The sequence below is a fragment of the Larus michahellis genome, chromosome 7 (assembly GCF_964199755.1).
Source record: "Larus michahellis chromosome 7, bLarMic1.1, whole genome shotgun sequence".
NCBI lineage: Eukaryota > Metazoa > Chordata > Aves > Charadriiformes > Laridae > Larus > Larus michahellis.
In genome coordinates, this window is record NC_133902.1 from 30,812,052 (window position 1) to 30,837,294 (window position 25,243).

Consider the following 25,243-nt stretch of genomic DNA (forward strand, 5'->3'; position numbering starts at 1 on the left):
TTCAGTAATAATTTATTTCTACAGATGGAAATGGTTAATGTTAAGGAAGAATATTTTAGAATTCTGTCTGTGTTTTACATTTAAATGATTCTAGGTATCATGGCACTATTGTTTGTTTGTTTTTAATAGAATGCTGATCTGATCTACCCTTTCTAGGCTACGTGACTCCAGCTTTATGATGAATAAAAAGCCATAGTTCCCTGTAGACTAATAAAAACCTATGTTCCTAGATAATTGAGTTCCCAGATAATGTTTCAAGCTCACATTATATCTGCTTGTGTCAACTTACTCGTTCATTTTATTGAACAGGATTATGTTTCTCATAAGGCAGCCTGTTGTCTTGTCTAGCTGATACTTTTTCCAGTGCATATTATGGTCACAGGTGTGAGGGAGCAAAAGCTGTTAAGTTAGAGTACAATAGATACCAACTTTAGTAGTTGATAGGAATATTAGTAATTCACTGAGAACTGGAAAACTTAAACTCTGTGGATTTCAGGATAGCTGAATCTTGACTTTTACAAGAAAAGCAACCTTCTAAACACATGGTAAAGAAACCACGAATTACATTCATACAAGAAAGCAACGCAGAACTGAATGTCTGTGGCATGCTGAGTGATGTTGTAATGGGCTGTGCTACTTCAGATCTGAGGAAAATCTTCATTTTTCTTTTCTAAGGAGATTGAATATTTTGCAGGGGATTTGTTTATTATTCTATATGTTTATTTATTGTCCTAGAGGTTTTAAAATAATTACGATGCTTTTAGATATTAACCACAATGAACATCCACGATTTACAATTTCTAAAATCTGAAACCTGCATATGTCATCTTAAAAAGAGTGGCTGCTTGTTTAGCTGTGTATTTCAAATCCACTTTCAACAGAAATATCAATAATCTCCAGAAATTAAAAAACAATACTGCTAGTCTTACAATATACAGATTTCTTTAGTATCAGCAGATAGAATAGATTTAAATTATCTGAATTTTTAATGCATTTCCAGTTGTAACAAAAATAGATTAGAACTTAGAAGAGCATCAAAGAAAGAATGCTCGTTTATTTATGTGTCTTAAAATACTTAAAGTGAGCCTGGATTTAGTAAAGATACAGGGAGCATTCAGGCTACTTATTGCAAACAGATTTAACAATTAAAAGTCTTCCAAACCAATGCATATAGTATGGAGTCCTATTTATCGGATTTGTTTTCCATACTTTCTGCGTGCTGTTAAATTCTGATATTTCTCAGTGTGCTATTTATGTTTTATGTCGATCAGCCAAAAATCTATTGGGTGTACTCAAGTGTATGCTCTTGTTAAATACGTATTGTCCAAATCTACGACTGTAGATACATGATATGCTAAAAATACTTGGTAGTAATGCACAAGGCTACTTACAATATGGAAGAACAGAGAAATGCGAAATGTGTCTGTACAAAATACATACCTCCAGTATGTTCTTTTGTAGATAATGGCGGTTGTATTTCTAAATGTTAGGTATCTGTAGTAACACTTTTTGTCTTAAAAAATAATAGTCTTCATCATCACTAAGATATAGTTGAGGATTTATAGATGGGTAAATCATCATTTCAGTTCATGTTTTGAAGTATGGTAGCATCAAAATTAAATCCACTCAAACCTGACTGCAGGTTGCATTAACTGGAATTCTTTGTGTTGTGTCCCCCTAGGAGGAACAGGCTGCTAAACTCAAAGCTGAGAAGATTAGGGTTGCATTAGAGAAGATTAAAGAGGCACAAGTGAAAAAGGTAAATTATTTATACTGGTTTATAAGATCTTTATTTTAATCATACTCACCTGGAAAACGTAGGCAAAATTCTTCTCATTTGTGTTTATTACCCTTAAGTTGCCCTAAATAAAATAGGTACACTGTAGTGTTCTGATCTTAAGTGATAATGTAATTTCTCATCTAGACTGATCTAATCAAGAAAATCATAGTATATGGAATAACATTATGTTTTTCTTAAGGAATAGCTTATTTTGCAGCTAGTGCACATTGAGAAGACTCTGCCAACTTCCACCAAGAGCTGAAATAAAGGTCCAGCCTCCTGTCTTTTATATGAAGCAGTCACACATTTAAAATTTGGGTCTGTTTTCTTTACAGACCCCTTCCCGTTACACATAGCAAGATTTTCCAGTGATAGATGGAATACAAGAATTCTAGACTGCAGTCAGGGGTTACCAAGTGGAGAAAGTCTACTGCCACTACTTGATGCACTATTAAAGAATTGAAAGCATTCCGTTGAAATTTAGCATTCTTATTTTACGTTTGGAGTTTTTCAGTAGCTTAAAATGCCTTTTACATTTAGTGTTTATAAGTCAAAAGCTAAAAAAACCCTGTCCTGGCTGGAAGATGGGAATTAGCAAGCCAGTCAGTGTATTACAACTAGCATGTTTTAACTTTTCCAGCTGAACAAGGTGTAAGGAAGCATAACAATCAGCAAGAAGAATCTATTATCTTAAGCCTTTTTGATTGGTTAAAAAAACGGCTGCATTTTTCTTTTTTGACAGTGACCTCTTTAAAGTGTCTATGAAAAGCCATTCTGTTTTAAAAGCAGATTTCTTTCACACTAATGCTTCACACTCCCCAGAAAAAGAGGATTTAGTATAGGTATGTTGTTTACATAGTCAGCGTTTTTGGAAAATATGGAGGAAGTGGGCACAAAGCTTGAATTGCATCTGAAAAATTCTGATTCTATATAAGGTTGCGCGGAACTCTGTATCTATGTTTGTTCCACCTAGTTATGTGAGAAAAATTGTCACGAAGACACTTATTAATCCAAACAGGACACTTTGGCAGGAGGGATTTTTTTTCCTTCTTAACACACAGTGAAAGCACATGGTCATTGTATTGGGAAGACCTTTATATGTACTCTCTTATACCGAAGGAGAACAGTATCTTGTTAAGTGTCTGTGATACAAGTATCTAACCATCATTTATGGCTTTTTACATTTTGAGGGAGTGTTTTGCTTGAACTTAATATTTTATGCTATTTTAACAAAATCTCAGAAAAAGAAACAAGATCTTAAAAACCATGTTTTTATTTGAATTGTGGGAAACTAATCTTTCTTATTTTGCTGATTTTCTGCTTAACAGCTGGTGATCAGAGTCCACATGTCTGATGACAGCTCAAAAACAATGATGGTGGATGAGAGGCAGACAGTGAGACAAGTATTAGACAATCTGATGGACAAATCGCATTGTGGTTACAGTTTAGACTGGTCATTGGTGGAAACCATCTCTGAATTGCAAATGGGTAAGTAATAAATATAAACATTTATAATTCTTACCTATTGATGTAATACTTGTCTATATCTATGTCCTCAGAATTATTTGAATTCTTGTCTTCATAATGTTCATCATCCCGTTCATTCGTGTAGTAAATGTTCATTCATGTAATAAAGCTCATGAATGACGTTGTTTCAGAAAGATCTGAGGATGTTTTCTTCTTTCATGTTAAAAGTATGTCTAAATTCTAAGATGTGATACAGTAATTTTACTAATGTCTAGTCACTGAGCCTCTTGGTTTTGATGTATTCCTCATGGAAGAAACAGGTAAGGGATAAAAAGCTTACTGTGCATCCTCCTCTCTATAAATAGTATTTTGTACTGATCCTAAAAGCTCTTATTACAAAAAACTGTCTACATTTCTTTCTGTTAAGTGTTTTAATGCAATTGGCAATAATGTCTCTAAGGGCAATTAAAGCTCCTTTGCACTCCATCACACATACCACAATGTAAGTTGTTCATTTAGTCAAAGGATGTAGCATGTCAATGGAAAAGAAGGGGAAAAATGATAGAAAACCAGTATTACTAGTCCCCGTTATCAGAGAAGAATTACATCAAAGAGTTGTTAAGCTTCTTACTTGTTGACTAAAAAGAGGCCCAGAACTGATTTCAAATTAAAATGCAAATAAATATTTCCTGTTTCTTTTGGTGAAACCTTTTCTATTTCAGGCAATGTAGCATGTTAACTTTTGCTTTAATAAAAAGGCCATTTTAGGGTGACAAGGTATCCTTTGAATATTCTACCTTCCATATGAAAAGTAACAACTTACTAGGCTCAAAACCTTAAAATTGTAATAAATGAAATCTTAAGTTGCGCAATTTTGAAACTAGAAAGAATTTGCATAAATTATATGTAAATCAAAATTAGGTATATAAAAATCAAAGGTGTAATTCTGTAGTATTTTACCAATGAGAATAATTTGAATAAATAACCTTATGAGTTCTGCAATAGTTTTATGTTTCTATCACTGAAAAATCTTTGAATGAGTATGTAGCAGGATCCTGGACTCAAGGCTCAACCAGGGGTCTTTCCCATCCTGAATTTGCTTTCATAACACACTTCCATTCACTGTGCAGCCTGGGAAGTATAAAGGAAAAAACATTGGAAGAAATATTTTTAATTTCTGTTAGAAACAAAGAGCTAGGCTGCAGACAGAAAGATAAACTGGTATTTATCCAAATTAACAGTGTGGCTGAATTAAGGTTATTTTGAAATGAAACCAGGGTTAACAAATCTCTCTGGTTGGGTGTTCGGCAAGTACATACATACCCTATGGTGTGGGCTCAGTGACATACTGTAAATGACAGAATTTAACTTCTGATAAACCTAGGAGGGATGCGAAAAGATTAGAATTCAGTTTCCTCTTTCATTTTGGCTTTCATTGATCCTTGGTAGAGCAACTGTAGTTTTTCATAGATTTTATATATGTGTTTTTTTAAAAGATGATCCAAAATGCAGTCAGTTTGATTCATATATTTTACACTGGAACTTGAAAAACAGATGAAAAAAATATTACAATAAAGCCCTCACCCTATGTGCTATTGTGTATTGTATTGTGTTATTTTGCCGGTGGCTCCTCTTTTAAAACATTTTTTTCTGGCAATGCCTGTGCAAGAGGAAGGAACTCCTTTATTATAATATTTTCCCTTAGCAAGACATAGAAGACCCACATACCTTTACAATGTATTTCACCATGTTGTCTTGTCAGTTAATTGCTCGCTAATTGCACCATTCAATAAAATGCGGTGAAAGCTTTAAGCTAACAAACTGCGGAGGAAGACATGAGGCCTGTGGTGTTCCTGGTTGTCTTTGCATTTTATGTGGTCTGCTTCAAATGTGTGTGTTTAACTAATTTTGAGGAGTCTGATTTAGGTACGTGTACCTAAGTGGAAGTGGGAGACCACCTGTTACTATCTAATGGTTTAACCAGGTGCTTTATATGTACTTTTAGAAGAACTCAATGGTATTATTTCCAGGATGCAGAATGAAATGCTTTGCCCAGTTTTACTCTTCAAGTTTGTAACAGAAACAACTCTGGAAGGTTTCTTTTGATTGGGAGAAAGGTTGTTTTCATTTTTTAAGTGAGAGCAGAATACGTCTAGGAAGTATCTGAGTTACTATGTTTTAATTTTAGAGGGTATGTTTAATAATAGGAATATCGCATGATATACAGTTTTACATACTATAGGTACATTATACTCAGTGAATAAGTTGTTTTGTGTTTGAGTTCAGTTATTGTTCTTGTAATAACAGTTGATATGTTTTGAAAGCTATCCAGTTTTGCTAATGAGGCTGCAGTGAGATTTAAGCTTTTGTATCATAGTCCTCTGAAGTTTTTTTGTTTTGTTCTTCTGTTAGGTAACACCTTTTTTACTTTCTTGGAAGACAGTATTGCTGTGTTGCTGATAGAGCTTGATGGAAGTCATGAATTGTAACTTGAAAGCTTCTTAGAGAGATCTCATTGAGACCTTAGTAATGTTGTGTTGTCATCTCAAACCTTAATTCATTCCCTACAGATGACATTTTGTTGCATTCACTCTGCTTAATTACCAAAGATGTTGAGATGTCATCTGTCATCTCAGTCTTCATTAGTGGTAGCTCCTAGGTCGGGTTGTGATCGGTGCCATATACCCTCTGTAAAAAAGCCGTGTAATTGATTTTGTGGAAAAAAAAATCTTCAATTTTTTTGGCAATTGAAAGGTCAAGCAAGTCCCAAAGGATTCTGAAAGAAATAATTTGCTGCAATGCCACTGTGTGGCCTCTGTTAAGAGGGAAAAAATTGTGGAAAGCAAGATTCTACTTCAGTGTCTTTGAAAGGAGGAGAAAGTTGGTCTAGTGGTTTCCAAAGATATATTCTTCCTTATTTATTTTGGAATAAGGGGTTTCAGATATTTCTTTACCATTTCAGTAAAAGATCAGAGTTCTCAGAAGCCATCGTTGATACATCATTTATTCAGCAAAACAGATTGTAAGAAATAGGCAGCGTCAGTCCTCAGATTTCTTCTACCCCCACTAACCATGGGTATTCTGCATTTCAGAGGCATTTTGTTTCCCCTCTGATCATTGTCTTTGTTACTTTTTTGATACTTTACGGTGACATAATGATTGGGGATGTAGAAACAGATTTTGTGCTGAAAAGCTGCCTAATAAATTCCTCTAGGGATTGTGTGGACCAGAGTACATATAAATGTGATAACCTTCCTATTTGTACTCATAACATTTGAAACGTTGTCTGCTGTGTTCATGTGGGATGGTAGGCTTTGTCAGGTAAAAAAAGAAAAACACTTCATATATTGATGGACCTATAAGCCTGAGGAGACAGAAGTGAAAGCGTTGAGTGAGAGTGTGTGTAAAACCAGATACGTCTGAAAGTTGACTAAGTTCTTTTAGTTTCTTAGTGTAAACTTCCCCATTTTAGTAGACCTTGAACTCTGTTTACTCTCCATATATGCCTTGTCTCCCAGATACGACTACAGAGTAGTTTCTATCACAAAATGTGACAGATTCAAATGTATTTTGCTCTCTTGTTATTCCTGCAGAAAGGATCTTTGAAGATCATGAAAATTTAGTTGAAAATCTTCTGAACTGGACAAGAGATAGTCAAAACAAACTAATGTTCGTGGAACGTATAGAGAAATACGCACTTTTCAAGAATCCGCAGGTAAGCCTGAGATTCACATTAAATGCGTGTGTGCGTGCACACATGCATGCCTGCTTTCACTTTCTTTCTTTTTTTGGTAGCGTTCATCTCCATACTTTTATTTTGATACTTGTGTATGTATTAAAATGCCAGGCAGCTTTACATTTCAGCACCATGTACATCCATATTGTGGTTGGCACAAAATCAAGTCCCTAGCAGAAAACCATGAGCTGAAGCAATCTGTTCGCTAATGTGTTTGTGGGTAATTTTAATGGAGGTGAAGGCAAGCAGTCTTATGGCGTTTACACCAATACTTACTGCTGTTCAAAGATGTAAATGTGCAAGAAAGGTGTTGACAGATATTTCTAGTAGTAATGCCTCTCCACTGTTGCTGGCAAGAAGGGGAAAAGAAAATCAAAGAGAATAGCTACACCATGGTCAAATGGCAAGTGAAGAGAAGAGAGCATGTGTCCCTCCCTGTGGACGCTGGGACCTGCCTCTCTTCACCTGTGTTTCTGTTCCCTTCTTAGGAAACCAAAGGCCCCTCTTCTCTCTCAAATAGCCTCAAAGGCCTCTCTTCTCTTAAATGATGGCTACAGATTTGGTATCCAGCAGCAGTTCAGTACTGTAAGGGAGTCGAGGAAAATAAATGCAAAAGCAGAAGGTGTCTCTGAAGAATTTCAATTGAAAAGAATTGGAAAGAATATCCCTTGATCTCTCTTTTAACTCTTACCTCATGTATTCTCTTTTGGCGTCATAGATTACTTTTATGTCTGTATGGCATCTCTGTGGCAATGTCTTGGATGTAAACTGAGTGTCAGTTTTGCACACTCATCCTTTGGGACACCATCAGTGTACTTGATTTTTTTTGTGTGTGTGTGTGAGCAAGAATTGAAAACCAGCCCCTATTCAAATGCTTTGTGATGAAGCAGAAAAACTCTCAATTATTTTTAAAAGCATGTAGTTGATACTTTTACTATCAGTACATATGGTAGGCACTGTCAACAAGAATGAGGTACCAGCATAAAACCAGTATTTCTCCTTAGTTTAAAATATCGAACTGGCTAAAGTTTGTGAATATTGTTTTTTTTCCAGTATAAGAGATAGAGGTTAGGAAGCGGAAGATTTTCATTGTCCCAGTCCTTTCCAAGCTGAAGAAGAGTATAAAACTTCTTATTATACAGTACCTATGCATAATTAGGTTCCTTTTAAGAAGAGAAGGAGTATTTAGTAATTCTTTATGAAGAATAAATATTTTTATTTAGCAAACTTGTCAAGGCAAGGTGGAAAGAAGTACATTGCTTCAGTGTCACTTCTTTGAGCACATAAATAATGGCAGTATGTAACAAGTTTAAAGATTCTGGGTTTTTAAATGTTTTTATTGTGGGATTTTCAAGTTCATGGTATTTTTATTTCTGGATGCATCGTACCAGGCAGCTGTTTATTTTGTGGAAAGCCAGGACAGTGTATTTATGAGGCTGTTAAGATAAGGGTATGGACCGATTGATGTTTCTGGAAAAGGTGGTTATAACTTAGTTCCATTTGGTATTTAGCAGTGTGACAGATAGTTTCAGTTGGACTACAAAGTTTTGTTCAATTAATGTATTGTTCTTTGATAATTGCTGATTTTTTCTTACTGCTACAGAGAGGTGAATGAGAAATGTTATTTGCCTTGATTTCAGAATGCCTATAGAAATATTAAGCTTTCTCTTGTTACAGAACTATCTTCTGGGGAAGAAAGAAACCTCTGAGATGGCAGACAGAAATAAAGAGGTGCTGCTGGAGGTAAGACTGACAAAACAAAAAGGTTATAGTGGTCATTGCAGAGTCGGAAGCTGAACTCTAAAAGATTGTAATGATTGAAATTGATGAACGGAGCTGAATGTAATTCTGGAACAACTGTGAATGGAATGTGTTGTATTTGAGATAAATGGCTATTTTTATGTTTCAGATATGATCAGTTAATAAAAATGTGTCTTTATTTTCTTTAATAACTAAAATACCATACACAGTGATAATCAAAATGAGGTTACCTGTAACTGTGGCTAAAACCAGGTGAAATTTGCAGAACTGCCACTTCTTTTTTTCACCTGTGGCGGTAGGGATTTTTTTACTAGTACTCACCGAATGGGTGTTCTCTACAAAATTGTATAGCATTCGTTGAGTGACTGGTCTACATTAATACTTTAAATTTTGTTAGTAAGCAAAGTAGTTAAAAATTGTTTCAGTTATATTTTAAAATAAGCAACCAAATATTAAATTTAAAAAATGAGTGGCAGAAAAGAAAGTCAATTAATATTGAACTCATTATGTAGTTTACAGAACTAAGGACAACAAAAAAAATGTGTGGAGCAAATAAAGCAAACAGTAAACATAGCCTCCATAAGCTGAAAACTGAATGGTCTTGTGACATTTTTGTAGACATGTAACTATGCTGAAGTGTCATGGCTTCCACTTGATTTACAGAATAATGATTATTGTTTCAATACTTACACAAAAGTGAATGTTTGGGGTATTTAATTTTGGATTATACTGAATACAATTTAACTTACAAATAGCATACGCGTGCTCTTAGTATATTATTAATATGGGTTTTAATAAGCGGTGATGTGAATACTGTGGATCAAAAAGATGCTTGAAGCCATGACATGCAGAGGGTTGTAATTCTATCTAATTCTCTCTGTCTTCTAGGATTACTCATAAATCTCTCTCCTACATATTAATCTGGACTGTATTTAAACCATTTGTTTTCCTCAGTTAGCTCTTTATAAATAGAACCTTAACAGAACTTGTAGTGTTGGCAAGAAAGTGTCAAGAAAGTACTCATGGAATGAATTATAGATGTGTCTGGTGTATATGTAAGGGGGTTTTGTGTATACTTAGATTTATGAGGCTATATCTATAAGGTGAGCTCATGACTATAAAGCCAGTAAAGCCATTGGGGGATCTATTACTGATACGCAGTGGTTAGAAAATCTTTACGGTAGCTGCTAATGTTTTTGTTGTCATTCTTACACTGAGAAAATGCTAAGATCCCCTATTATGTTTGAATAACTTATAGCTTCTAGAATTAATCTCTAATTCGTATTACTGCATGAAAAAAAGAGCTGTCCCTGTTATGTGTGCATTCCTTAGATAAAGAATTGCAGAATTTCAGTCATTAAGAACAAACTGCTGCACGCTGGATGTTTTGTCTCTTTCTCTCTTCTCAAACCACTGTGTTTATTGGCAGGAATGTTTCTGTGGAAGTTCTGTAACTGTGCCAGAGATTGAGGGAGTTTTGTGGCTGAAAGAGGATGGTAAGAAGTCTTGGAAGAAACGTTACTTTCTTCTTCGAGCTTCTGGAATCTACTATGTCCCTAAAGGGAAGGCAAAGGTATGCTATTTTAAAACAATTTCCCTGAATTGTTTATTGCTGGTAAATCATGCACGCAAGAGTCAGCCTTAAGTTTTGACTTAGCTGTGCCTTGCCTAGTGCCACATCCCTTAATTAAAAGTGCAACTTTATCATGGAAATATTGTGTAGGTTACTGTGGTAGTACTTGATGTAAGGGTGTAACCTCAAATTTAAAAATACAAGACGAAGGGTCTGCTTTTTGAGTGAGCTCAGAGTTAGGTGTTCAGAAGCACTTAAGGAAAAATGATTGGTGGAGTTAAGAGGCTGTCTTTTCTTGAGCAGAATTCAGATGAAGGATCAAATTGCACTGCAAATGCCAATCATAAAATATCAGACCAGCTCCACAACCAGTTTGCATAATTTTATTGTTTTCAGTTAGTTCATATAAATGGGATTCTTTTTGGACCAATTTGTGCTACGTTTTTTGAAACTGGTAAATATAATACCATTTCTTTAGTGTCACTTACTGCTGTTCTGTGTGTATCAATAATGAAAAGTAAATAGAAAGCTGCTACAAATGCATTATAGCTTCAAGGTTATAATGAGTTCAAGTTGTCCATGAATCCGTCAGTCTTGACAGCCTCAGCTGATCCCCAGTACAGGAAGTCCACTTCCCACACAGCTGGCAATGAAGAGGAAATCTCTGTCAGCACATCAGCTCCCCTTAGAAATGGATATATCTCAGATGTTCTTTCCACAGCGCTTTGCTTTGTTAAAACAATCTATATGCAAGATAGCCTGTTCAAATTCGGTGCCCTGCGGTCACTGCCAAACATCATTAGAATTGTACTCACGGTCACACTGGAATTTGGACACCTTGATTATTACAAAGATGAAATGTAACCAGCAGCTGTTAAAAAGTTCCTGGTCAATCAATACTATTTACTCTCTATTGATTACCAACTCTGAATAAATATTAGTAGTCCGGTGTAAAATGTTGTCAAAAGGCAAAATGCAGACAAAACACAAAAAACCGGACTGAATTTGGGAAAAAGATATCCTGGTTTAAAATTAACGTCTGATGTAAGATGTTATGCATGGCTGTATCTCCTTCTTGTATTGGTAGTTTTCGAATCAGATTGAAACTAATATTAGACCTTAACTAGACCTTATATTCATATTGGATCTTAACACTAGATTGATTTTGTCAGTGTGTATGGTTTTCTTATAAAGATGTTTTGTAAATCATTATTTTTGTATTTAATAGGTCTCGCGGGATCTCGTGTGCTTTCTACAGCTAGATCATGTCAATGTTTACTATGGACAGGACTATCGGAACAAATACAAAGCACCCACAGACTATTGTTTAGTGCTAAAGGTAACTTGTTAATTGTTCTTAAAATTCCGATACTGAAAAGAGCAATTAAAGATCTTGAAACATTTCCACACTAATCTTAGTCCCTTATAATAACTACACTTTCTAATGGTGAGCAAGAGCTGATTAACACCATGTTAATCTTGGGAGAGATTATAATTTAGAATATGCTTCTTACAGTAATATAACAATTGGAAAACTGTGCCTGGCAGTTTTCAGGGTGGATCTCTAAACTGTTTTCATTCTGCACATGAGAAATCTAAAGTGCCATAAGTTACAGTGACAATGAGAAAGCTATGTTTAGCTATATTTTCTGTGGAGTTGTTGTAATGAGCCTCCTTGACAGAAAGACAGTAAACAAATGAGAAAATGCCATGCGGGGACTAGTGCAGAGGGAAGAAATGGCTATGAATCACTTTCTTCCCCATCAGGCTGACAGATTTCCTCTTCCTGCCAGAAGATCCATGTGGATTATGTGGTGGAGGAGGAAAAAATATCATAGAAGCAGCAGAAGAATGGCTTCACTGGATTCATCTAGCAGTCTAGGTTTCTCTGACAGTGGCTTTCTTTATAAGCTGCTTAGGGGAAAATTAGAAGTAGAGGACAGTCTTGCAGAAATACTTGCACAGAATACTTTTTCAGCCTTTAGAAATTTAGGAAGCCAGGGAGTGAATCTTGGCTGTTTAATAGCCATAGGTGCAGTCTTGCTCTTTGAGTATGTCCTGCCTCTTTTGGGATTCCAAGAAACTTTTCGCATGCTTCAGCAATTGGGTACACCTTCTACACTCTTTTACTTATTCTGAGTTGCTTTCCATTTCATTTTCCCCTTGTTCTTGTATAGGAAGTGAAGAGTTAGTGAACAATGGTTGCATGTTCTCCATGCTCCTCATGACTTTGTAAACGTTTTTGTGTTGCCCTGAATTGTCTTGCTTCCAGACTGATGGTTCCCAGTCTCTTTAATTGTTCATCATACTCTGAAACATAACATTGAACTCTTTTTGTCCCTTTGGCAACTCTGTACCTTACAACAATTAAGGCTCAGTGAGAAAGGCCCTTGAAAGGCTAACTTCAGGGAGTTGCCATCTTCTCAGAGTGTAGGTCCAGAGTTGTGCAGAAATTGGTATGAGACTCAAGTTTATCCATACGGCCCAACCTGAGGGAAACAGGGTGCTATAGAGGGAGAAACTTGTGAGTATAAAGGACAGGTAGAAAGAACAAGTAGAAGAAAATGTTATGACAGTGGTGATGACCTGATCTTAAACTGTGAGATTAATAACTTAAGCACTTCAAGTTATTTTAAATTGCATCAACTCATCTCCCAGTCTCTCTTGACTCCTATACAGTGTCCAAAATTATGTCAGTTCCTGCAGCATAGCTAGCTACAAAGCTATTTTTAAGCAGGTTTTCACCGTATGTTCATAGCAAGTGAAGTGTCTTCATGGATTGGAAAGTAGTGCAAGTAACAAGAAATGGTTATAGTTGCACTTACAGTTCTCCTTTGACCTCAGCTTCCCTGATTTGTGGTTCATCTGGTGTTGCATATGTCCGTACATTAGAATGTCGTATGTGCCTGGAGTGTGTGGCTACCTGTCCGCTGCATGAAAAAAGGATTTAACCTTCCAATAGACAGGACAATGTACATTTGGACCCACTGAGAGGTAGACGCTGAATATCAAATATGAGTCATGATATTAAGGGAGAAAGCTGAAACTGGAAATATTTTCCATGTTCTTATAGGTCATTGGTGTAGTTAATTGAATGCAATAAAAAGCAAAAATGTCAGTGTATGTAGGTATTTATGAATTCCTTGAAGAAAATTGATTTCTTCTGCTTACGTGTCATTTTCTATCCGCATCATTTGGACAGGTTAATAGTGATTTATTTTTTCAGACTTGTTGACCACACAGACTAAGTCTTATCTAAATAGAATTTTTTTAAAAGTATTGCCATTCTGAGCATAATTGAATACATGAAAATGTTAAAGCCAAATTTTAATGTGTCTAAATTTTTCCTTATTGGCTTATTTAAGTAAATTAATGGGGTAGAGTTAGTTGCGTAACCTAGACAAAGTTTTCAGTGTGGAACTGATGAATCACCAAATTACCATATTAAGTAGGATTGAGTTCTGCCTTCCTCCATTCTTAAAATGTTACATCAGTGTTTTATATTAGTACCAACATATAGAAGCCATACAGGTTTTTTTTAATAGAAACTCATTTTTGTGACACAAAGATTCACTAAGCTGGGAAATATCTCCAAAACATGAACGTGTTTTTGGAGAGGTGAGTGGCAGAAATTCAAAGGCCGATTCTCACCGAGTGAAGCCCAGAATGGATTTGTCTTTACATGTTTGCTTCCTTTGTTTCTATTGAGCCCTTACTGTGCAAGACAGCTGCTGTGCTATTGTTAAATATAACATTTGTAGTATATAATATTAGCTCCTTGGTCGTAAATGTTAGATTCCCGAGAGGTTCTTTTATTTCCATATAGTCAAATTTTTTAACAAGTCCAGGAAAAAGATGGCTTGTTAGTGAAGTAATTTTTTGTGCTTCTATAGACTCTTCTTTTTTGAACAACATGTATATGAAAGAGGCTGGTAGTGAAAAATGAAAACAATTATCTAACATCATAATGAAGTTAGTTATATATATTCTGTTTATGGAGATAAACATGTTCTTGTTCATTTTGAAATAATTATGTTTGGAAGACAACAGGAGAAAATATTCTGAAAAGAGATTAAATGTTCTCTGATATATGTTTCAGACAGTCTTCAGTGAAACTTAAATACCTGTGATCATCTAGCAAAAGTCTGTGTCACTGAACTGTAAGCTAACACAGGAAATGATAAGAACTTGAGTGTTCAGAGTTGCCCCAACAGCTGTGAGACATAGAACTTCTACAGCCTGGACAGGAAACAACTGAATAATCCATCCAGAATGATTTTCAGTGTCTGATTTTTGAAAAATACACTTTTCTTTCTTGACTGTTGAAATGATAAATACAGCACCTTTTCTTTTTTATACTTGCATGTGGGAGCAACAGGTATTTTAGATGATAGCCCTGTATCAGTAGGGTGGGGACCTTGAAGGCTCTACAAGCTGCAAATGGAATTGTGCTTAACAGTGTCATTTGTGGAGTGTCTCCCTCAAGCCATACAAAAGCAGAGAAGAACAGTGTGCGTGGTGTCCTCCAGTCTGTTTTGGTGTAGAGTAAGGTGAAATATTAGTTTCTTCCCTTAGGTGGTGAGTTAGTCAATACAGCAGTGAAAGGAGACAACTCTTTACACTTCAGCAGTCACTTGCTTGTGTTTAGGAAAGGTTTTTACAAGCTGAGACTGTTCTGACTACTTGATTTGAGAGTATAAAGGTTTCTAAAGAGCCTCACAGGTACAGAAGACTCTGTTAGTATGTAGAAATACTAAAATACTGAAAGATTCACCCTTTCTCAGTGTTTCAAACCTGCAATTGATGCACACTGGACACATTGCCAATCTGTATGTGAAGAAATCCTCGCTGCCACCTCCTGAAATACTCTCAAACATTTTTAAGTGGGCTCAAAATACAGACTACTTGTGAAGAGCTTCCAGCATTAAGTTTATCTGTATAGACTGCAACAGATAAATGGCTTTTCTTGCATTCCTAGCTATTAAAATATTGATGAGAATTAACAATTTTTCTGCAGCATCCTCAGATCCAGAAGAAATCCCAGTATATCAAGTATCTTTGCTGTGATGATGTAAGAACTCTACACCAATGGATCAATGGCATCCGGATCGCTAAGGTAACCTCCTCTGGACAGTCCTGCACTGTTGTCATGAGTTGTTGTCATCTGTTTGAAACTATTTACAGTTACCTAGCAAAATACATGCTAAATCTAACTTCCCTCTGTTTAACTATTGTGATTGTGAACTGTACAATCTTCTTGCATATTTCATTCCCTAGCAAAATTGTTAGGCTTTATTGTTGTGATAATTCAGTAATTGTGCCCTTTCTTCTTGTTTCTGCTGCATCTCTTTGTCACGTGATGAAATTCTAACTGACGTCATGGCTAGATTTTAGCCAGCTCTCTTACAGATTTTAAAAAGAAGGTTTATGAGAAAAGAAGAGAATTGAGAAAACAGAATTGTTTTCTAAGATCCCAGCGTTGGTTAAATTTATTCATTGGCCCGTTTCTTGCTTGACACCCTCTCTTCTAGCATAAGTAAACTGTTTTTCTTTCATCCAGCAGTTCACTAATAAAAAGGGAAAAGGTTGGGGTAAGGGAGCTGCCACTTTTGTTAAATAAAACAAAATGAAATTTGAACTGGATTAATGTTGCCGGAGCTCCTTAAAAAAGAGCCTGTTGTGTCTCTCTGGGGTGGGGGGAAAAATGGTGGAACAGAGAAGCCAGAGGTGGAGCTCAACAGTGTGAAAAGGATGCACACCCTATACAGTTGTTAAATTTGTTTGTCATTTTGCTTAGTACGGGAAGCAACTATACATGAACTACCAGGAAGCACTGAAGAGAACAGAATCAGCATATGACTGGACTTCCTTGTCTAGCTCCAGTATCAAGTCAGGCTCCAGCTCATCTAGTTTGCCAGGTAATAATGTGGTCTGTCTCATAATAGAAAGACTTGATTTAGCTTTTTTATCATCTGCTATCTGGACACCTCAGGAAAGACTATTGCAGAAAATGGTCTGTTTCTCCAAAGTCTTTTATGCTATGTTTAGTCTAAAACATAGACTTTATGTTTAATATATATATAAAAACATATAAAAAACTAATTTTTTATATTAGTTGCAGTGTTGTATGTATTTGGAACATATAGTACTTTCTTGTTCACCTCCAAAAAAGAATGTTTTTCTGATACTGAGAAGAGGTAACTTCCTTTCAAATTCCTGATGCCTTTATCTTCACCTGTCTGAAAAGACAAAAAACAACTATGTTTTAATGATACATAGAGACTTGTGCATCTAGCTCGTAAACTGATTTTGTTGACTGAAATATTTGAAATTGGAAAATGAGAAATAGTCTCTGCCCGAAGGCAAGATCCAAACAATGCCTTAGTGACAAACTTTGAAAATACTGTTTCTGTTCCTGTTGCAAACTGTGTGTGCCTGCAGTAACATGCTCCTCTTTACCTCTCAGCAGGACCCGGACTGTTTTTTTGTGGCACATAAAATTTAAAAAATTGATGAATGGTTTATATAGCCTCATTTCACTGTTCAGAGCTGACTGACACTCTGCCAGGTTATTCTGAACCCTCAGGGGCAAGCTTCATTATTGAAAACAGGTTATTGTGTGAAAGTGTTTTGCTCATCACAGAAACAGGTCAGGAAGTAATGCTAGCTACTGAATTGGAAAGGTTCAGGGAGTAGCCTGTGAGAATAAGCTAAGCAAATTCAGCCTTACTGGGAAGGCACCATATTTTTAAAACTGTGTGGAACAGCTTGCTGCGTGTAGCAGTAAATTCTCAATTACTGACAATTTCTCCATACAAGCTGGGTGTTTTTCTGATAAAATTTGTCTTGTCCACAGCCCACCAGCCATGCACGTTCTGCCAGAGCTGCAGTTCAGCCTGTGCCTAGATGCTCTTTTTCCCCAGGACAGCTTGGGACTACACAGAAGGCAGGTGCCAGGCTGGCTAAATCTGTCTGGCAGTGGCTGCTGCTGTCTTTTTAAGATACCCCATGGACCTAGAGCATCATCTGCGTTTGTTGGTTGCAGGATGTGTATCACTCCTCTTCCCTTGAGAAAAGGAGAGGGGGAGGAATGGAGAGAAGCCTCGGCTAGCGTAGTTTGCCTGTCCTCAGCCTGTGCCGAGCATCTGTGTCTAAGGTTGTGCTGGGAAGGAGTGCAGGAGCTGTTGAGTGTTTCAGAACTGTTACAACTGCAGTGTGGTTTTACTCTGCAGCGTATCTGACATGCTGTCATCTTCGTGGAGCTTCAGATTTGGTTAATACCAGGGATCTGTTGCACTGTTCTGTTTTCCAGACAGCAACGGCCTGGATGTGAGCTAAAGCTTATGCAGTAGTGGGAACAATGTCTTTTGGTGGAATAACATGTTTAACAAGTGTGACCAATAAATGTCACACAGGGTTGCATTATAAGGACACTGACTTTAGTTTTACATTCAGAAACATGCGCTAACTGTTTCTTAACTTTCTTCCAAACAGAATCCCAATCAAATCATTCTAATCAGTCTGACAGTGGAGTTTCTGACACCCAGCCAGCTGGACATGTCCGTTCCCAAAGTATTGTCAGCTCCATGTTTTCTGAGGCCTGGAAACGAGGCACTCAACTGGAGGAATCCAGCAAGGTAACAAGAAGACTTTAGTTTGAGAACCAACGCCCAACAAAATGTACAAGACAGAGTGATACCTCTTCTACCTCTGTCTTGAGTGGGATTTCTTCTCGGGATGTCTTCTCTTTTTTACTCTATGTTATTGACATACACTGCCATATAACTGTTTTTTCAGGAATCACTTTTTCAGGGAATTCAGACCTGGAACCTTCTGTTCTTGCTTTTATTTGTGTGCACAGAAGCCCTCTGTTCTTTGAAGGCATGATACAGCCCTTCCCATAGAATCCTATTAACTAATGTTGAATAAAGACAAAATAAAAAGATCAGCTGTTAACAAGTTGAATGAAATTCTTTCACTGAGATCTTTCTCCAGTTAACTAGCCACATCTTTCCATTGGAAGGATGTGAATAACTGAGACCTGAAGGCAGGTGTATCTGTTTAGGAAGTACTCCAGCGGTTTTTACTCGAATGTTTTCTATTATATTTGGTGGAAATGGAAACAGTAAACGTAGATATGGTCAAAGCAAAAGTACTAAAATTGACAGCAATTGTGGATTGGGGCAGATCTGATATCTCTTGTTGAGAGTTACAGAAGATTTTATGCCATTGAAGCCTGTGGCTCAGGTCTGTAGTGGTTTGGTTGGTTTTCTGTCCTTTCTGTGGTAGTTGGCTGGTGGAGTTCCTGAGGAGTACTTCCAAACACAGCAGAATTGCTGCTTAAGCTATCTTCACTCCTGCCAATTTTGAGTCTTTCCAAGACCCCAGGTTCAGGCTAGAGAAACAAGCTTTTTAAAACTAAAAATACAGGTCAATACACCTGGCATCGGTTCATCAGATAAATGACTAAAAATAAGACACAATGTCACATTTTCAAATCAGAAAGCACACATGGCACAATGTGAAAGCTGACGTGGCTGCATTCTTTGGGATTCCTAAGTTTTCTTCAGTGCCTGCTGGCTTGGAAATTGTCTGATTCTAATAATAATGTAGTACTCAGCCCAGGAATGTAGCTTGCTAAATTGTGATCCAAATTTTTCTACTGCATGAGTGCAACACCTGGTGCATGTTCATCAGCAGATGGTTCGTGTATGTGTACAGGGTGCATCATTTCTGCAGGAGCGGGGTAGATGCAAAAGATAAGGCACTTGCGTCTGTCTAGCATGTATCTGACAGAGGTGAGAGAGTACTTGCTATGAGAACTGTAATTGTCTCCTATTATTTTCTCCTAAAGTTTTGGTTTTAATGTGAAAATCTTGCTGCTACAAGCTCTGTGAACTTTTAGAGAAAAGTTTGAGGTTTACCACTCAGGTCACTGCTGTTCTTATCAAGTCCATAGTGCTGCTGGCAATTGCTCATTTAAATAAACCCCACGAATTTTTATGTTATCTGATTAAAGCCATTTTAAAAATAAAATACTCAGACTGCTCCCTGTTGAGGGCCATCCATGTTTCAAGATTTCATCAATTTGGATTCCTTTCTATGCACAAGTCCAAGAAAAGGTATATTTCTCTTCCGCGTGCATAACACAGGTGAATGTATTGCCTGAAAACTTCCTAAGAATCCAAATGAACCATGTAAAATTATAATTTGAAGCCATGTTAAAAAACTCTGAGTAAATTGGTGACAAGTTTACCGTCAGTGAAACTGTAGTACATGCTTTTTTATCCTGTATAGGTCTGGCCCAAGGAACTTAAATAACTAATAAATCAGACTGTCAGTGGAAAATGTTAAACTGTGTGGCAAGAAAGGAAACAACAGTGTTGAAAAAAATTGTAAGTTCAGTTAAAAGGTAGTTGCGGTGATGTTGAGACATGCTGCTTTAGGCAGATTAGTCTCCAGACAGTTATTCTAGAGGTGGTTATTCCACAGTGCTGTGGTGACAAAGCTGGCGTAAGAAGTTCATACGGGCAAGGTTGCTGCAGGTGGCAGAATTAATGGAGACTTGTCCAGCCTGTCCCTTCCCCTTCTGCAACTGCTTTCTCCCCCTGGTCGCCCTTGTCTCATGCCCTTCAGCAAGCCGGGCAGCACAGAGCATGCTTTGGCTCAGCAGAGAGAGCACATTGAGGCCGGCTGGCCAGCAAACCAGGATGTTCCACTGGTTGGCCAGCGGCTTACTGCTCAACAGGTTACAAATGGGTCAGTTCTGCCTGCTTTTCCCTCATTTACCAGCTGCCAGTAACTTCACAACAATTTCTTGAAGTTGAAATTATATTGAGATTTCTAGCAGTTTGTCATATTTGACTGAAATTTGCTAACCAACCAAAAAGCCACCAGCATAGGAAAAGAGATAGCAAACAGTTCAATTGCAAAAGCTTGTTTTCTTAGGAAAAACAGCTAAAAAAAATAGCAAGGTTACTGTTTTAAAAAACAGATACTGTTCTTTTTATAGCATTTCTAAGAGTTCCAGATAGTCAATAAGATGCATGTTACAAATATGAATTTGAGAGTATGCAATAAGTAATTTTTCAAGACACACATAAGGAAATCACGTAGTTCTAAAGATGAACAAACTTCTTCTATAAACAAAGTTTCACTGAGTATCTTTCTGGTTGTGGAAATTTAATTTGATGCTGTGGAGATGGGAGGAGCTCCCCCTCCGGAGATGCACAGTGTTCTTCTCCCTATCCTGCGTGTTTGATTTACTCACTGCAAAAACGACTGTCTTCCATGCCTATGAGGAAAATTCCTCTCAGTTTCAAATATATCTAAGATTAAAACCCTCACCTTTTCCAAAATGCAGGTGATCTGTCCACTTCATATTTTGAAAGATTGCTGTTTTCCTAAAGAACACTTTATTCATCTGTTCACGTTCTTCACAGTTGGGCAGTGAAGATCTCATTATGTCTCATTTTGCGTGTTAGATTTTGAACGCGTTATTTCAAATGGGATGCTCCAACAGGCATCAAAACGTGTGCTCACTGTGTGTGCTTTAAGTGACAAATTCAAGATTCTCCAAGATCTTGCCGTTCAGGGGTAGCTATTCTGTTATGCCTCGGTCTCCCTCTCTCTCTGTTTTATGCCACTTTATTTTTCCTGTTGCCTTTTGCTGTCTCAGGTGTCAAAAGTGAAGCTCAGCACAGCTAAGGTCACCACACCTGTGGTGCCTCATACAGGGCACAATTAAGGTCAGGTGGTGCTACTTGAAAATTCATTAACCTGGGTGATTGGGAGAATGGTAATTTACAGACTAATACTTGCAAGGGATCAAGATTTCTCTCCTGTTTTATTATCTCAACACCTTGATTTAGCTACAGAACTTCGTTACACTCTTGCCTTCCAGACCTAATGTGACAGGTAGAGTCACCCCTTGTGTGTTGTAAATCACTTTGTTGTTTCTGACTCTAATCCTTTTGGTGTTTTTCTGCTCATATAGAAACTCTGTGCCCCTGTGTTTAGAACAAAGCAATGTGCAAATGTGCTCATGCTGTGCAAATGAGCATAACTGGGCTAACTTGTGGCAAAGTATCTACTAATGAAGGATAGGTACTCAGTGTGGTCAGTTGCCGTGTTGGTATTGCATTTCTAAGGCATGTTTCTGTGCTGTGCACTGAAATTCACCACTTAGGCTGTAGACAAACCACTTTGTATTAGGAGGATGTTTATAAATTTGGGTAATGTGATTGTGTTTAATTTTTAACAGGAATGTAGGCTTACAATTTTAGAGAAACAAATTAACTTGAGCAAAACCCACCAAGTAGACTAAAACATTGCCTGCTGCTTTCTCGTTGCTCCTCCCCTTAGCCAGCTTTTCCCCATCTTTCCTTTCTTTTTTCTGCATAACGTGATGATTGCATGCATAGCTTTTCTTTCCCAAGCTAAGTTTCTTTTGCAGATCTCTAAACATTTCCTTGTGGGGAAATTTTCATAGGAAACCTCAGTTCTCCCTATTTTTCCTCATTTTTTTCCTTGCCAGTCTTGAATAGCAGAGCATGTGGAGTGAAAGGATCTCAGTAATATTCCTGCATAGAGCTTCCTCTTCACGTGTTTTAGAGCAGTTCGGGATTTCTGCATTTTGTACCACTGAACAGTGTGAGGCCTCAGCTAACTGACGTAAAGGCATGACCGATTCTGTGGGAGGCCATGTATGGTTTAACTCTGCTCTTACTGAGCTGAGGAGATGTCCACTGAGTCTCTCGCGCTGCCTGATGTCCTCTGTCATGGCCTGTGGCATGCTCTCTTTGGGTCATTATACTTGCCCAGAGGAGGACCAGCGATTCTCGCGGGGCAGAGCTGCCCGCCCCACAGGGGTGACCAGCTGGTGTATTTTCCCACCGACATTGAGCCTTGCTGGGACCAGACCTGGCTCCTCTGGGTCTCGCCAGCTGCCCCCCTGCCTGCGTTGTCTCTTGCTGCATTGTTTTGCTAATACTTCCTGCATGCTGTAACCTGCCACTTAATTTTTAATGACAGGCACATTTAGACCTTGACTTTATAATCTCTTTGTCTCTCTCCCTCCCTCCCTCTCTTCCTCTCTTATCTTTCTCTTTTTCTCCCTTTCCACTTTCACTAAAAATCCCTTCCCAATAGGCCCGAATGGAGCCCGCAGGTCGCCCCTTCATGTCTGTCGCACCTCCTGTGTCCCCACAGACAAAAGTGGCGACCCCCTACACAGCATCGCAGCCGTCCCCCCCGCTGCCCCCTCCACCCCCACCGCCCCCGCCGCCCCCGCCCCCCCCTCCGCCGCCCCCGCCCCCTCTCCCCAGCCAGGCCGCCCCGTCAGCGGGCTCACCTGCCACCATGTTTGTCAAGTACAGCACCATCACCAGGCTGCAGAATGCTGCCCAGCACGGCGGGCCTTTTTCCAAAGCTCCTGTGGCACAGCAGCCCCCCCCGCCCCCCCCGCCCTCGGCCAAGCCTCAGATAATGGTGCCCCCCAACGGGGTCATGCCGCCTCCCCCCCCTCCACCTCCTCCTCCTACACCCGGCTCGGCCATGGCACAACTGAAGCCGGCACCTTGCGCCCCTTCTGTGCCACAGTTCACACCACCACCGCCGCCACCCAAAATCCATCAGGTTCAACCAAATATAAGCCAGGCCACTGCCACCTCCTCGTTGCCACCACCTCCTCCTCCTGTGCCTGCACCACCACCACCCCAGGCACCCCCAAAGCCTGTCGTGGCAGCTCTCCCCCCACAGCCTAGTGGGAAGGCAGCGTCACCAGGGGTCACACATGTCACCCCTCCTGTGCCAGCTCCCTTGCCCCTTGCAATAAAGAAACAACCAAGTGTCACCTCTCCCCAGGTGCCTCCACTGCCCCCAGCCCCTCCCGGCCCCACTCCCCCCCCAACGTTCCCAAAGCAGCAGAGTTTCTCTGTGAAGCCTCCTCCATCCCCTCAGTCCCCAGTGCCGTCGGTGGTGAAACAGATAGTTAGCCAGTTCCCACCTCCTCCCACCCCCCCTGCCACTGAGCCGCAGCCTCTGAAACCCCTTCCACTGACTGTGGCTCCACAGTCACCTCCAGCAGTGAAGGCAAAGCCCAAATGGCAGCCTGCTTCTGCTCCCTCACCAGATTTCCCCCCTCCTCCACCAGAGAGCAGCTTAGTGTTTCCTCCTCCACCTCCTTCCCCAGCTTCCTCTGCAGGTTCTCCCCCCCCTGACAAATCAGGGTCTCCAGTCAAAAAGGCCAGCAAGACATCAAGCCCTGGAGGGAAGAAACCACCTCCAACACCTCAGCGAAACTCCAGTATCAAGTCCACCAGCTCCACTGAGTACCATGAGTCCAAGAGACCTTCAGTGGACCGCCTTGTCAGCAAATTTGCACACCCACCAGAGCCGTCAGGGTCTCCTTCCAAGGAGTCATCACCTCCTGCAGCCCCTCCAAAGCCAGGAAAGCTCAACCTTTCTGGGGTGAGCCTGCCCATTGTCCTTCCGCAAGGAGGGGTCCCAGCCAAGGCTCCTGCTCTAGGTGTGTCTGGGAAGGAACCTGTGGTCGAATTCCCTTCACCACCATCCGATTCAGACTTTCCACCACCACCACCTGAAATAGATCTTCCTCTCCCGCCAGTTGAGATCCCATCCGTGTTTTCAGGCAGCACCTCCCCAAAAGTCGCTGTTGTCAATCCCCAGCCTCAGGCATGGTCAAAACCATCTGTGAAAAAAGCCCCACCACCCACACGTCCCAAGCGGAATGACAGCACTCGATTGACGCAGGCAGAGGTCGCAGAGCCACAAGGGTCAGCTGGTCCTCAAGTGCCCACTTCACCCAAGTCCAGCCTTAGCGTTCAGCCGGGATTCCTGGCAGACCTCAACCGGACGCTGCAGCGGAAATCCATCACCCGGCATGGCTCCCTCTCCTCCGCACGGATGTCCAGAACAGAGCCCACAACCACCATGGATGACATGGCCTTGCCTCCGCCTCCACCAGAGCTGCTGGCTGACCAGCAGAAGACGAGCAGCTTCGGGGGCAGTCATATATCTGGCTATGCAACATTACGGAGGGGGCCTCCCCCTGCCCCTCCCAAAAGGGATCAGAACACCAAGCTGTCGCGGGACTGGTAGTCAGTCCCCTGGGGCCGCTGCTCTCCGTGACTTGTGGGCTGCTCCGTGATCAGCCAACCTGTGGTCTTGAGCACTTGGAGAGAATGCGGGGACACGGATGATAGCCCCATCAAAAGAGGTGATCTCAAACTGTAGCTGAGGCTAAATGTAAAGACGTTCCCCTTTCATGGCTAGGCCAAAAAAGCTGGGGGCTTGGGGTGTTGATATTTTATTGGGAAAGGTGGGTAGAGAGGCATTGACTTATCCTTTCAATTTCTTTTGCCCTTCATATGGATTGGACCAAAACCCCCTTTTTCTTACTTTTTCTGCATTTAGGGGAGGGGGGGAGATAAATTTTTGTAGTGTCTGTCCATGTGAGACATGTTTGTGCATGTATTATAAGTATAGGTATATAATATATTGTGATATATTTCGTCGCAATTAGAGAAGATAACCAGAATGTTTTTGTAGAACCGTATTTATTGTTTCAGTCACTATATTATCTGGAATCGGACTCTGTAACTAGTCAAATCTTACCACGAAGATGTACCACTTTAAAGAAAGGAAGAAAAAAAAAAAACCACAAAAAACAACCCACAAGCCTCTTGGCAGTTTGTGGTGGGTATATGGTGCAGAGCTGAGGTGTTCTGCTAGTAACTGTACATTCTCCATTGATTGAAAAGTACAGATGCAACATACCAAAACATTCTGGTCATAATACTACTGAAAATGAGTATGTTCTGAGGAAGAAAATAGATTTTATATATAGTGGGCTGGAGTGAAATATATTTATACTATAAAGAGCCTCCCCCTCCCTTCCAAATAG

General features: G+C 39.4%; 1 protein-coding gene across 3 annotated transcripts in view; it reads left to right on the forward strand.

Annotated features, from left to right (window-relative positions):
• Positions 1–24,967, forward strand: part of RAPH1 (Ras association (RalGDS/AF-6) and pleckstrin homology domains 1) — a 101,552-nt gene extending 76,585 nt beyond the window's left edge. For 2 of the 3 annotated variants that reach the window (XM_074595902.1, XM_074595903.1), the window contains 10 exons: positions 1,682–1,759; positions 3,109–3,268; positions 6,841–6,962; positions 8,661–8,726; positions 10,174–10,317; positions 11,546–11,656; positions 15,335–15,433; positions 16,115–16,235; positions 17,812–17,954; positions 22,468–24,967. In XM_074595902.1, the coding sequence (XP_074452003.1) occupies positions 1,682–1,759; positions 3,109–3,268; positions 6,841–6,962; positions 8,661–8,726; positions 10,174–10,317; positions 11,546–11,656; positions 15,335–15,433; positions 16,115–16,235; positions 17,812–17,954; positions 22,468–24,438 (3,015 nt within the window). In that variant the 3' untranslated portion in view covers positions 24,439–24,967. Of the gene's footprint in view, positions 1–1,681; positions 1,760–3,108; positions 3,269–6,840; positions 6,963–8,660; positions 8,727–10,173; positions 10,318–11,545; positions 11,657–15,334; positions 15,434–16,114; positions 16,236–17,811; positions 17,955–18,114; positions 18,214–22,467 lie in introns of those variants that run through there. The other variant, XM_074595904.1, reaches the window with a different exon arrangement.
• Positions 24,968–25,243: the final 276 nt, after the last annotated feature.